The sequence below is a fragment of the Pelmatolapia mariae genome, linkage group LG2 (assembly GCF_036321145.2).
Source record: "Pelmatolapia mariae isolate MD_Pm_ZW linkage group LG2, Pm_UMD_F_2, whole genome shotgun sequence".
Lineage (NCBI taxonomy): Eukaryota > Metazoa > Chordata > Actinopteri > Cichliformes > Cichlidae > Pelmatolapia > Pelmatolapia mariae.
The window spans coordinates 38,445,215-38,458,365 of NC_086228.1; the positions used below are offsets into that span (position 1 = coordinate 38,445,215).

Here is a 13,151-nt window from a genome sequence, read left to right on the forward strand (position 1 = left end):
TTTTCTTCATGCTTTTATTGCTCACACAGAAACGTTTATATGATGATCAATAAAGAGACCAGAAACATTGATTAATGGACAGTATTGATTATCATTCAGACAACAGAGTAGAAATAATCAGATGCAGGTTGTGACATCGTGATGATATCATCAGTGCTAGTGTGGGCGGGGCTGCTTGGCATACTGGATGGCGTCCAGCGCAGCGCCGATGTCAAAGTTCTTGGCCTGAAGGAGGCGGGTGAGCCAGCCGCCTTCGTCAGTGAAGCCCATTGAGAGCATCGAGGCGAGCGACTCGACCAAGCGGGGGTCGGCCTCTGAGGACAAAAGGTCAGAGGTCAGCAGGGTTTAGAGGTCAGTACTAACAGAACTAAAGTCACCGAGTGTGGATGCCAGCTTACCTTGAGGCAGGTGTGGGTACAGTGCCGCCTCCCTCAGCCCGCTGGGGCCCGCCTGCCCCTCAGACAGGGGCTCCTGCTCCTGGTTGTCGGGCTGCAGGGACTGCAGTTCACCTGTGGAGGGGTCGACCTCTTTGGAACTCAGGTGGGTCCACTCCTCATCAGAGTCCTTGCTCACCTGAGGGTCACTACGCTAAAAGGTCACAGGAGATGTTAAAAGGGAGTTCTTCCTCCCTGCTGTCCGGTCAGGATCAGCTGATTGTTCTTTCTTCTGATATTTACATCATGAAGCACTTTGAGGTTTAATAAAAGTAAAAGTTACCTTTGCTCCTAGACTGGCCCCGCCCTCACTGCTCGTATGCTCCATCTCCTCATCGCCCTCACCCCCCCCACTCTGAGTAGGTGGGGTCACCTTGGTCCGTTGGCCCTCGTGCTCCACGTCGATGTCCACATCGATACCTGTGTAAAACACATGCACCACTTCCTGTTTTAGAGCCAGCTAGAGATGTTCACTGATCTCACATCCACAAACACAGTGACGTCATAGTCTTTACCTTACAGCATCAAACAATTGTTTAAATAAGACTGACACTCACCTAGTGGGCTCAACATGGCTGCCACGCCCTCGCCAATGTTCTTCAGGAAGTCCACGTTGGTCTGAGAGCCTGCAGGGAGAAATGAAAGATGTTTAAAAACCACACAGATGTCACACATAACATTATTTTAGTGCTGTGACAGGACGTTTAAAGGGCCACACAAACGCGGCTCTGATGTCATGACCATTCAGTCCGCACACGGCCTTTTTATTTTGAAATGTTGCTGCATTTTCCCTCTTGTACATCGCTTCCTGACCTTATCTGCTCTGATCTGACTTATTGATCAAGTATCACTTTAACCAAGATGGCAGAACTCACCAGAGGGGGTGTTGGCATCAGCAGCAGGTTTGGAAGGGCTAGACTCGTTCTGGTCCTGGTCGTTGTCCTGGTTCTGAGCCTGGTTCTGGTTCCACATGCAGTGTCTCATCCTCTTCATCCACTTCCCCCGAGGAAACCACTGAAAAACACAGCCTCACAGTCATGTTTTGAAGGGCCTGAACAGGACACCTGCAGACCTGCACAGGTAGACTCACCTGCAGTGGGTGCCAAATGGGCAGTAGAGCATGCTCAGTGTGCTTCCCCTTAGCCTGGCAGGAGGAGCAGAGGTCGTAGTTCGGACACACTGAACACTTGAAGCGGGTCCCGATCACAGGGCCATCGCAGCCATCACAGGTAACGTTGGGGTGCATGGCGTAGGGTGGGGCCACATGAGGAGGAGGCGGACCCATGTGTGGCCCATGGGGCGGGGCATGAGGACCTCCAGCATGGGGAGGTGGAGGACCTCCAGCAGGGGGAGGCCCAAAGGCAAAGGGAGGGAAGGCATGGAGAGGGAAGTCCCGTCTGTGCTCCTTCTTCTCTGTAAGAATGAAGCTTTATTAGCACAGCTGGAGGACAGATACAGCGAGCAATAACATTTATACAAACTGCAAACATACCTCGGATGAAGAGGCGGAAGGTGGAGTCCTTCATGCACCCCAGACCCATCATCAGCTCATCATCAGAGGAGAAGGCCACCAGGTCCCCATCTTCATCTGCAACATCATCATCATCATTAGTCACACACTGGTGAACTACAAAGGCTGCAGGTGACTTTCTAATTCCAGACTAACCTCGAGGGTGTTTGTCCGTTTACATGACTATAAATAAAGATTAATTCAACAGCGGATTACGGTTTCATGTGTTTACAGGGAAACCGGTGAGTCTGGTCAGGTGAGTGTGCGCCTGCGCACTGACTCAGTTACGTCCCCACTCTCACAGTCACAACTTAAAACAATCAATAAGAATCCAGGAAGCGATCAGAGTGTAATTCCCTCATCTGAACCCCCGCGCGCTCACCTCGGTAAAACAGGTTGAAGTTGTTCAGGTTTCCAAACACGTCCGCAGTTTTCCTGCTCAGGTACTCGAAGCTGCAGGACACGTCCTGATCCACCGCGAACCTGCGGATCTCCTTCACCGCCTCGTCCTTCCCCAGCAGGTAGGCCTTCACAGTCACCGACATCCTGCCGCTGACACCGGGTACACCTGTGTCTCTGTCCGCCGATCGTCAACCGAAGGCTGGGTGTATGTCTGCGTGTTGTTCGCTGATAGTCAACCGGAGGCCGGGTTTATCTCTGTCTATGTCCGCTGAGAGGTGTCCAGGTCCGGGAGTTGGTGAGTTTGTGACGCACTTTGAAATCTCTCGCTCTGCTTTATGTTTACTTCCGCGACAAACGTGGGAAACGACGTCTGTGACGTCAGGGAAGTAAACACAGATTCGGCCTTCTATTGGCTTTTTCTCAGAGTCCCGCCCACAGGACCAATAGCAGCCGAGGAATGACTCAGCGGCTTTCCAATGAGGTACTTTCCCTGAGTCATGTGACCTGTTTAAAGTTCATAATAAAATATCGCAGAGTCATCGTTACAAGACGGTTTCAACACCTGGTCACAGAGCAGGCTTTCGATATGAAACTGATCATCAATAATCAGGCGGACTGATCAGAGCTCACAGCTGACGGGGTTTGGATTAATAAATCAATCATTCTGGCTCTGCTTACTCTCCAATCAAAACCAAAGATATGCTCATGGTCACGTGACTGAAGCGTTTTAAACCTGATCCTGAGATCTGGACAATAAAACCTTTCAACTGATAACTCAATCTCTAAAAACACCAAGTAAACACTCAGGGACATTTTAAATAAAGTTTAAAACTTAAGAACGAGTGTCCAAGTTCTTAGGTCTGACTGATTTATTGATCTTTGACGCGTTTGTATTCATGTTTATTAAACTTATGTTTTTCTGTCAGCCTAGGCCAATGAGCAGCAACTCTTCAGTCAGCTGACTCTGAGTCACTGCAGACAGGAGACTCTGACGCAGAGTCACAAGACTAAGATCCACTACCCATGATTCATCAGTGCAAGCACCCCCCCCCCCCCCCCCCCACACACACACACACACACAGACTAAAACAGTGCTGTGCGTGTGTGAGTACGAGTACTTCCTGTACTCTGATTACAGAAAGTACATTGTGCAGTATTTTTCTCCACATTACTGCCGTAACTTTGTAGATCCATCAGCTGATCAATGAGTGACACAAATCAAAATTTATTTCAGCTTTAACAAACAAATCAATACACATGAATCATTAATCCATAATATTTACCAGCTATGACTGAAAACTTTAATGTCCAAACAGAGGCGCACACACAAAAAAGAAAAAAAAAAAAAATACAATTCAGCAGCAATTAATATCAACATCATGGCCTGTGGTCCAACGGCAGCAGGACTCAGCTGTGGTCTCAGATATACAGGGGGTGGTACTGCCGGTGAGTAAGTCTCTTCCTGCAGGTGGGACAGGTGTGTGATGATGTCAGAGAGTCTCTCAAACACTGACTGCAGAACACGTGACCACAACGGGTGGACACGACCAATCGGCCGCTCCCAACGATCTGCAAAAAAAAAAAAAAAAAAAAAAAAAAAAAGGAAAAAGAAGCGAACAAAGAAATTAAAAAACAACAACAGCCAATCAGAGCAATGCACTCAAACGTCACTGTAATACTTTCAAAGTAAAACAAAACCAGACTGAAACTTTCAAAATTAGAGTCAGCATATGTATGTTTATTGATTAGGCTCATTGATCAGTGGCCATGTGAATGTAGCAAAGCCTGTATTTCATTACCCACAATGCCTCAGGAAGCACATCTCATCAAGCATTGTGCTGGACTATTTTTAGACACACTCGAGTCGCCAACACCAATTTGTTCTGAGGACGCTCATACTGAAGGAAGCGTCCCCTGCATTAAATCAGCAGCGAGCTAAGGGCTGTAAAGTCGATCTTGAAGGTTACTCAGAGCTCACACTAGCTGTGTCCCAATTCCTAGGCCGCATCCTTCAGAGGACCCGGGCTTCGTGGTCTACGTGAGCTGGGTCCTCCGAAGACCGAGAAGGCCGGAAGTGAGAGGCTGTGAAATGGGACGGTCCAGCTTTCAGATTTGTGTCACCAGCCATCTCGATGGGCATGAATAAACTCAGCCATCTGCTCCTTGCTATCTAAAATATAACAGGACACTGGAGTAAATTCTCGATCATCTCAACCATCTTCTGTATGGACAGCAAAGGAAGAATTTCATTGCACAGAGAAAAGATATTTCTTCTGCACCCAATAAACACTTTGAATCTTGAATCTCGCACTTTGTTTAATCAGTTTTCTGTTTGACGTTTAGTCAGCTGTGTGAAAACCCCCGAGGAACCCTCCCAATGGATTAATAAAGTTTTATTTTATCTAATCTAAAAACTTTAATCTCAGCCAAACCGATTTACTCAGGAACAAATAAAACAGTGAAAAAAGCCAAACAATAACATTTAAGTTATCTGAGTGACTTATATATCATGTTTAACCTGAGTAGCCAAAGACGGCGGCGGGTCTGATAACGATGTGCCGGGTGTCCGCTGTTCTCTAGTGAGCCTCGACCTCCCGGCTAGCTATCGAGCTGGTGGGTAGCAGACATCTCCAAAAACGTCACACTTTTGCAAATATGCGATGTCTTGATAAACCAAGCAGACATTTGAAGTTTACACAGCTACTTTCTCGCCTGGAAATATGCTAAAAGTTTATTTTGTGACCCAGAAAGATTAATAAGAGTAATATTAAAAATTAGTAGGGGCCGCCATTGTTGGAAACTGGAATTGACTGGGCCGCGCTATGAATTCTGGGATACGGCGGGCCATGAAGGACACACCTGACCCATCCTTCAAAATCTGGGAAAATGAAGGACGCATTTGGAGGAGCCTTCAATTTGGGACAGCCTACCTCACGTCGTTCAAATGCCGCCACAGGAGGGTACGGCCTAGGTTTTGGGACACAGCTAGTGAATGCTGCTCGGTTTGCAGTCCTGAATATCACGGCACAAGCAGGATCCACTGCACTGTTAATGTTAGCTGTGTTATATTGCTGCCTCTGTTCGGTGGTGTCGAGCCAAACGGACTTTAACGTGTGTTTGAACGAGCTGACGGTTCACTCGTTAAGCTGAATGAAAGATGCTTTAATCACAGGAGTCACACATGTGTCCACTGGACCATCTGGGAACTCTTCTTGTTTAGCACTCGTAATAACACAAACACTAAATCCTCCTTCTCTTGTGCTGTTTTGTAGCAGTGTATACACCTGAGACTGTCACCTGTCTGTCTGTCCTGCACTCTCTCTCTGTTTCTTTCTCTCTGATTGTGGAATAAAAGTATGAACATGTATTTATAAGTTACACTTGTGTTTGAATCCTGCAGCTTATCACACATTTGATTTCCATGTGTGACAACTGCAAGTGTCCAGAGTGAGGACAGACTGAGGGACCCACTGCTGCACATCATCTGTGAGGCTTTGCACCCCTGATGATCCACCAGGACAAACTCAGCAGTGTGTGAGGAAGAGGAGGAGGAAGAACCAGCAGCAGCTGACAGATGGAGAGAATAGACAGACTGTTCCCTGTTTGTGAAGGACTGCTAGGAAAGTTTAACATAACTAATGTCTGTCCTGAATCAGTCTTATTAGGTAATGTTCAAATAATGTTATCATCCCAGTGTTTTCAGTGTGGGAGAAAGTACTCGGGGCCTTCAAGTTACACACTTGAAAGGCAGCAACAAGTTTAATATTCAGAAACCTAAAGTATGTATCAGCAGCAGAATGGAGCTAAAAATAAATGTTTGTTTCAGTTCTATGAAGCTTTGAGTATTTTGGATTAGTAGCACTGCTGTGTTTGTTGCATCATATTGCTGTAATTGTTTATATGCTTTATATATTCTGAGCTAAGTTGATCTATAGTGTTACATCATATTCTATAAGGATGTTATGTTTGTATACTTTATGAGCACGCTCACCCTGAAGGAAGCATCCTCGGAGCTCACACTGAGCATGTGCAGCAGGATAAAGAAAGAACCTCGCTGCTGGCACTCTGGTCAATAAAGTTCATTTTTCTGCTTTATTCATGCTGAACAGTCTGAACACACACACACACACACACAGGTGTGACTGACCTCTGAGTATCCGTCCAGACACACAGGACAGCTGATTGTCCCTGGAGTTGACCTGAAACACAAAAACATTTGAGTGAGGTCACTGACAGGGTCAGTGTATCACCTGCAGAAGTGTGTAGGGGTCGGTGTATCACCTGGAGGTGTTTGTCAGTGGCAGGAGGGTGGCACTGAGGACAGGGGGTGTGTCTTCATCTTCATCACTGCTAACAAGATAACTCTGTACAGGTGGTCTCCAGTTCTGAGGACCTGAGTGAAAACAGTCACACAGGCATTAGACCGCTTCCTTAGTGAGAGCTCAGGCCTCAGTCTAGTCTTTGGAACACAAAGTCTGACTTACCCTCATCCACCAGCTGAAGGTGTGGATACAGCAGGAAAAACAAAAAACAAACACAGAAGAAGAATTAGACATTAACACACTTCCTGTGTCTGTGTGTGTGTGTGTGTGTGCGCGCGCGTTACCAGCACAGAGTCATTGTTGGTAGTCAGGTCGACCACAGCAGCTTCTGCTCCACTCTCACAGGTGAGATCCACGACCACCTCCTCTTCACCTGAACACACACAACCACAAACTCAGATTCGTGTAGATGCTCTGCCCACACATACACAGAGGGGAGGAGCCTGTGTTAGCCTGACATGCGGCACCGTCTCCATTCAGACCAACGGCGCCACAGCGTGGCGATGAAATGGATTCACTGTACGCCTGCATCAGTCAGATAATTTAAAAAAAAAAAAAAAAAAAGGAGGCAAGCAGTCCAAGCGAAGCAGATGAGAAATGAAACCGAGTGTCGAGATTCAACTATTCATCATTCTCATCGTTACCCGACATCAGTGACGTAACGCGGCTCCATCTTTACGATCAAAGTGTTTCATCGCCAAGTCTGGTGATTTTATCGATAACCAATAATCAGGTAAACAGATTGAGATAAACGGGCATGAACGCTGTCAAACATCTGGATTCTCACAGCTGGTGGTTCTTTATACCCAAAGTGGCTCCATTTGGCGTTGCCCAGCACGAACGACTTTAAGGAGCCGAGAGGTCCCCCACAGAGCTGTGACTGTCCCGTTTTTGGTCACCTGTGTGTCAGACGTGTGGTCGCGAGTTTCAGGTGTTAAAGTCAAGTGTTAATCACACCTCTGATGAATTTTTAACCGTCAGGTGGATTTTGTTTCCTCTGGGCTGCAGGTACGTCAGTGATCAGGAGACACCAGGAAACCCACTGACTGTATTTTCAGGTGTGGGAGGTCACCTTCAGCAGACAGCTCAGGTATGTTTATTTCTCTTAACAGTGAGGACCTGCTACTGACATCACTTCCGGTGAGGTCTGAACATGTTCTTCTCTTCAGTTTTACTTCAAAAAGAAGCAGCTCTCTGATTGGCCGAGAGGTTGAGAGTGTGTCTAGATGAGTCAGGTCTGGTCTGAAAACACCTGTAGATGCAGGCCTATCAATGACTGTTCGATCAGTCGGAAACTGAGTGTACTGATCGGGACTGACCGTCCATCACGTCAATGGTCTCTGTTGGGGGGGTGGGATCACTGTCGGCATTCGCCGTCCTCCTGGTACTCGCAGCTCTCCCGCTCTTGGCGTTGTGTCTAGAAACTGGAGGACTTTGTGTGCTCCGCCTCTTCCTCTGAACCTGAAAACAGAACAGCAGGAGGTGGAGCTTAACACACTTGACCAGGTAAACACCAGCTGACAGTGTGACAGCTGAACAGGTTAAACCACAGAAGAAGAAGATGACTTACAGAGCTGCTCATCTCTGACTTAATGATTCACCTTCACGGCACAGGTGAGGATGGAGACCAGAGAAACAGCTCAGGTACCTGCACCTGTAACAGCAGGAGTGTTATCGATTGTCGGTTTTAGACATGAATCACTCTGCTTTGATCCACCTGTGACGATACCCTCCAGCCAATCAACAACCCTCGGTAATTCTTTTGATGAATCCATGCTGTGAGATTTAAAAAAATAAAACTAAATAAACATGGAAGAACAGAGTCCTACAGGTTTCATACACACCTCAGCCAGGTGTGTATGAATCCATCTGATCCTTGTTCATAGGGGAACAGGGATCTTGCTTCCTTTAGCATAGGAGACGCTGGAGCATCCTTTATGAAAGGGGAGGGAAAGAAAACATCTGACCACGCATGAAAACAAACATGACCAAAGTGGATCATGTAAATGTTCCTTCTGACTGCATTTTCCATTTCATCCATAACCCGCTGATAGATCTATAGTTTTTAACAGCAGCGGTTAAACTCACAGCTGAGCATCACACTGCTGGAATAAAAACTACTTCCTGTTGAGGTACTGTTGCACAAAGAATGCTCTATATGAACAAAGTGTGCTCAAGGTTCTGTATGATCAGTGATCATTAGTGATGTCTTTTGTTGTGGTAGTCAAAGGAGTTTGCAAAGAAAAGCGTCTGGACTTCTTTAAGTTGCTTGAAGACGTTTCACCTCTCATCCGAGAAGCTTCTTCAGTTCTAAGGTCAAAGGATAAAGGTCACTCTTTCGAGGATGCCAATGTTCACATTTTGGACAGAGAGGACAGATGGTTTGAAAGAGGAGTGAAAGAGGCCATCTATGTCCACTGTGAGCGACCATCTTTGAACAGAGGCGGTGGTTTACGACACCAACTGTCTGCCATCTATAATCCAGTTTTGAGTTCCCTCCCCAGACGCCTTAATGCCCACTCACATCCTGGGCCATCTGACCTCAGGAAATCACATGATAGGGTGGGGCCAGGTTTCACAATGAGCACACCTGAAACCCTGGCTGATTAGGTCCCACACCCGCTTTCACACCTTGGCTCATGTGATTAGAGGATCATCAGGGGGTCCTTTTGTCCCTTTTTGGGGGGACACTCCCACTGGGTTTAAATCTGGGACTCTCGGCCATTTGACCTTAGAACTGAAGAAGCTTCTCGGATGAGAGGTGAAACGTCTTCAAGCAACTTAAAGAAGTCCAGACGCTTTTCTTTGCAAACTCCTTGGACTACGATGACCTGGATGACTGAGAACCTTCACAGACACTTTGGTGTGGTACTGTAGGGTTTGTGTTTACTTCAGGTCAGCTGGGATCAGTGGTGATGGAGGAAATTTAATGCAGTCGCAGAATTCCTCAAACAAGAAGAGGAAAGGTGCAGCGACAGCCGCATCTGGATATTATATGCAATGGGACAGATTTACTCTGTGAGGTAGCAGAAGCAGCTGAATTAGTGACTCCCAAGGAGGGAGCGTGAAGGCTGCTAACCAAAATAACCCAGTGCAAACTCAGGTTTTACTCATTTTTTTTCCTCTAAAAACAGCGATGCAATTTAGATAAAAGAAATCTGGATGAAGGAAAATCAATCTGTAGTCCATGTTCTGCAGTGTCACGCTGTTAAAAGAAACGAGTGTGAGGACGTTCCTTTCCTCAGCGTACGTCTCCTACCCACCTTTCCTTTACCTCAATGATGCTTCCACCGAGGGCAAGTAAAAGAGGTTAGGAAAAGGAAACAGGAGGGACCTATGAAACTCGCACCTTTTCTCCGTACCAGAAGCTGCTTCGTCTCTGTTCAGAAAGTCAAGAATTCCTAATCTGAGCCTGATACATAAAACCAGGACCAGCTAAACTCGTGGAGCTGCAGGGCATCACACTAAGAGGTCACCAGGAGCCGAAAGAAACGCTTCTGGTGACCCAGAGTGACCCTGCTGTCACTGATAATGATGATGATGGAGTTTTACCTTTACAAGAATTAGAAACACGGCCTGGCTCTTCAGGATTTAAACAGTAGATTCAGACACACCGATACTTTAAACGTGACATGTGTACAGTTGAGCTTAAACTTTACTTACTGTTAGCAATAAACTGTTAGCTTCCGCTGTCACCGTCAATACTCCTCTTAGCAGTTCACTTTTAGCCGTTAGCACCTCTCTCTTCGTCACTGTGGTTCCTACCGTTAGCGTGAAGCTCGCGTGCGTGTCAGCGACAGATTTCCGGCCTCAAACATTTTAGTAGAGTAAAAAAATAATTAAGTCGAATAAACGTACTGCAGAGGCTAACGTTAGCTACTGTCCGTCTCACAGCCGCTTTATTTGTACCGGAAGTGTTCATAAACGCCGGCTCATTGGCGCCCCCTGCTGCCTCACCGCGTGCATCGCAGCGTCCACTGATTGCAGGGAAGACCTTTTTGTATATCTTTACGGTTTTGTTTAGTTTATTTTATGTACTCAGACTGAACTACCTGACATGTACTTCAAAGTACTCCAGTAAAAGTACAGTTACTGTGTGGTTACTGCAGGGAAAAAGGGTTATAAAACACAGGACATTCAAATGAAACTGTTTAAATAATTCAGTCGCTGAAATCAAACTATATTCACGTCAAAGTTACATTGGATTGGATTAGTAACACCTGAAAGGAGAACCTGACCAGGGGCCCGTTCTTCGTACCTCGCTTACTACATCCAAGATCAAATCATCGCGCTAACTTTGAGCTCGCTAATCCGGTTCTCCGAACACACCTGTTGTTGACAATTAGTATAGCTGGATGAAGTAATCTGAGATCACTGGGTGGCTTAAAAGGGGCTACGCATTGATAGTAGAAACATTGATCGGCAACCCTGTGATTGGTCGGCGAAGATGTCGAAGGAGCGCGCTCAGTATTTCACGGCAGCAGAGCAAGAACTCTTGATTGAGGGATTTCAGGAGTTTCAGAGTCTAATTAAAGCGCAGGGGAACACTGCAAAGGCTGCAAAAGCAAGGAGAGAGGGCTGGCAGAAAGTTGCTGACAAATTAAACTCGTAAGTGATCCATGATATTACATTATATCATGTGATATTATATTATACCACATTATATTATATTACATCATATCCTCTTTCACATTAGAGCCACAACAGGACCCACTAGAACATGGGAACAAGTAAAAGTGAAATATAAGAATATTCTACAGAATGGTAATATTTATCACTTATATTGCTTTTAGTCTCCTGAAAAGAGACCCTGCAATAATCTGTTTGTTTGTTTAAAACAGCAACCAAGAAAAGGGCAGAGCAAATAAAGACAGGTGGTGGTCCTGCACCCCCTCGTCACACCCCGGCTTTTTGTACCGTGACATTTATTGACATTGTGGGTTTTTTGTGTGTAGTTTTACATAACACTCCATCACTTTTACCTGTTCCCATGCAAGGGGTGACTGAAGCATGCACAGTAAGTTGGGAGATATATCTATCTATCTATCTATCTATATATATATATAGACAGAGAGACAGAGAGAGAGAGAGAGAGAGAGAGAGTTTTACGTAAATAACAAAAAAATCGATATCTCTCTATGAGCACACTGTCGCGCTGAGCTAAAGGAGCCTGTCTATCCCGCAATATATGCTGAATTCTGAAAACTCTCCTTATCAATCTTGCACCTTCCGCAATGGGTTGCTCGCGTACAAACGGACAGGACATGGCTGCGACAGACTTCCCAAATCCACCTTCGCTTTTATAGCCGTGGTCTCTCATCTTGATTACACGAAGTAATTTACTATTACTACTCTAAAATATGAATTACATCTGGAATAATCAAATACATGACATAGATTGATTAATAGTACATTTCCCTTTTTTTCGGAAATGACCTGTGTGTATCTGTATGAAATCAATAAAAGAATCAAATGCTGCATTATCTTTAGTTACATTGATAATATTTATTTATGGTAAAACAGTGGAGAAATATCACTGTTGCTTTCGTATAACTGAAGCGGACATACCTGAGTGGCCGTGATCTAATCCTGTTTACATAAAGTAAGCCTGCTCCCAAGCAGGTTTACGCTTACGGATCTGTTGCTATGACAGCAAGTCCCGGATGAGCTTCGGAGAACCGAACGATCCAAGATCACGCGAAATCGTCAACAATCAAATCCAGCTAACTTACTTAGCGAGGTACGAAGAACGGGCCCCTGGGATATTGAACTTGTTTTATTTTAAACATGACTGTATTTATTTTGTTTGTAGTTACTGATGAGTATACTAAAACTCAGAGACATGGAACCTTTCCACTGTGTCAAGCCCGACCCGCTCAGTCTACCTGAACCATTGAAACTCAGATGTAGGAAAAAACAGACCCTCCACAAAGAGCCTGGAGATGAACCTTCACATTTCAGATGATTCATGTCTCCAAACAGGAAGTGATGATCAGCTCACATCATCACCACGTGCCCGCTCCACCTTTGTGGCCTCTTTGGATTCAGTGCAGAAATTACCTCATTTCACCGCTTTTAATGTCATCTGATAAAACAGGAGGCGACAGAAAAGGAGCATTTGTGGAGTTCGTTGCTCTGAGTGGACTCAGTAACACTGTGATGGAAACAGCGTCCATGAGACGGATCATAATCCCATCCACAAACTAAACTCACTTCACCCCACTGATGTCGGCATGTTCCAGCAGGTCACATAAATGAGAACAGGTGAAACTGTCCTCATTAGAAATATCTGAGCGTTAAAAAAAAAAAAAAAAAAAAAAAGGAATATAAAAACTGTAAAATGAAAAGACCCTAAAATCTTTCTGCTACGTTCCTGCTGCAGACACAATCTAGAGCAGGGGTGGGGAACTCCAGGCCTCAACGTCCTGCAGGTTTTAGACGTGTCCGCTGATTTAAATGGCTAAATGAGCTCAACATGTCTTG

At 45.6% G+C, this 13,151-nt stretch overlaps 2 protein-coding genes across 3 annotated transcripts; both read right to left on the bottom strand.

The window, feature by feature from the left end:
* Positions 1 to 2,722, bottom strand: sqstm1 (sequestosome 1). The gene is made up of 8 exons (XM_063500300.1): positions 2,327 to 2,722; positions 1,927 to 2,022; positions 1,525 to 1,847; positions 1,310 to 1,448; positions 992 to 1,060; positions 718 to 854; positions 399 to 588; positions 1 to 314 (listed from the first exon to the last, which is right to left on the bottom strand). Exons 1-8 carry the CDS (start codon positions 2,487 to 2,489, stop codon positions 157 to 159), a joined length of 1,275 nt encoding a protein of 424 aa, XP_063356370.1. The 5' UTR covers positions 2,490 to 2,722; the 3' UTR covers positions 1 to 156.
* An 829-nt stretch (positions 2,723 to 3,551) lies between these two features.
* Positions 3,552 to 10,595, bottom strand: rnf4 (ring finger protein 4). 2 transcript variants are annotated; one of them, XM_063500315.1, is made up of 8 exons: positions 10,332 to 10,595; positions 8,239 to 8,322; positions 7,988 to 8,129; positions 6,953 to 7,041; positions 6,831 to 6,843; positions 6,628 to 6,739; positions 6,494 to 6,545; positions 3,552 to 3,915 (listed from the first exon to the last, which is right to left on the bottom strand). In XM_063500315.1, exons 2-8 carry the CDS (start codon positions 8,248 to 8,250, stop codon positions 3,766 to 3,768), a joined length of 570 nt encoding a protein of 189 aa, XP_063356385.1. In that variant the 5' UTR covers positions 8,251 to 8,322; positions 10,332 to 10,595; the 3' UTR covers positions 3,552 to 3,765. The 2 variants fall into 2 exon arrangements, with proteins under 2 accessions (XP_063356385.1, XP_063356386.1); XM_063500316.1 differs by lacking the exon at positions 10,332 to 10,595 and adding an exon at positions 8,513 to 8,781.
* Positions 10,596 to 13,151: the final 2,556 nt, after the last annotated feature.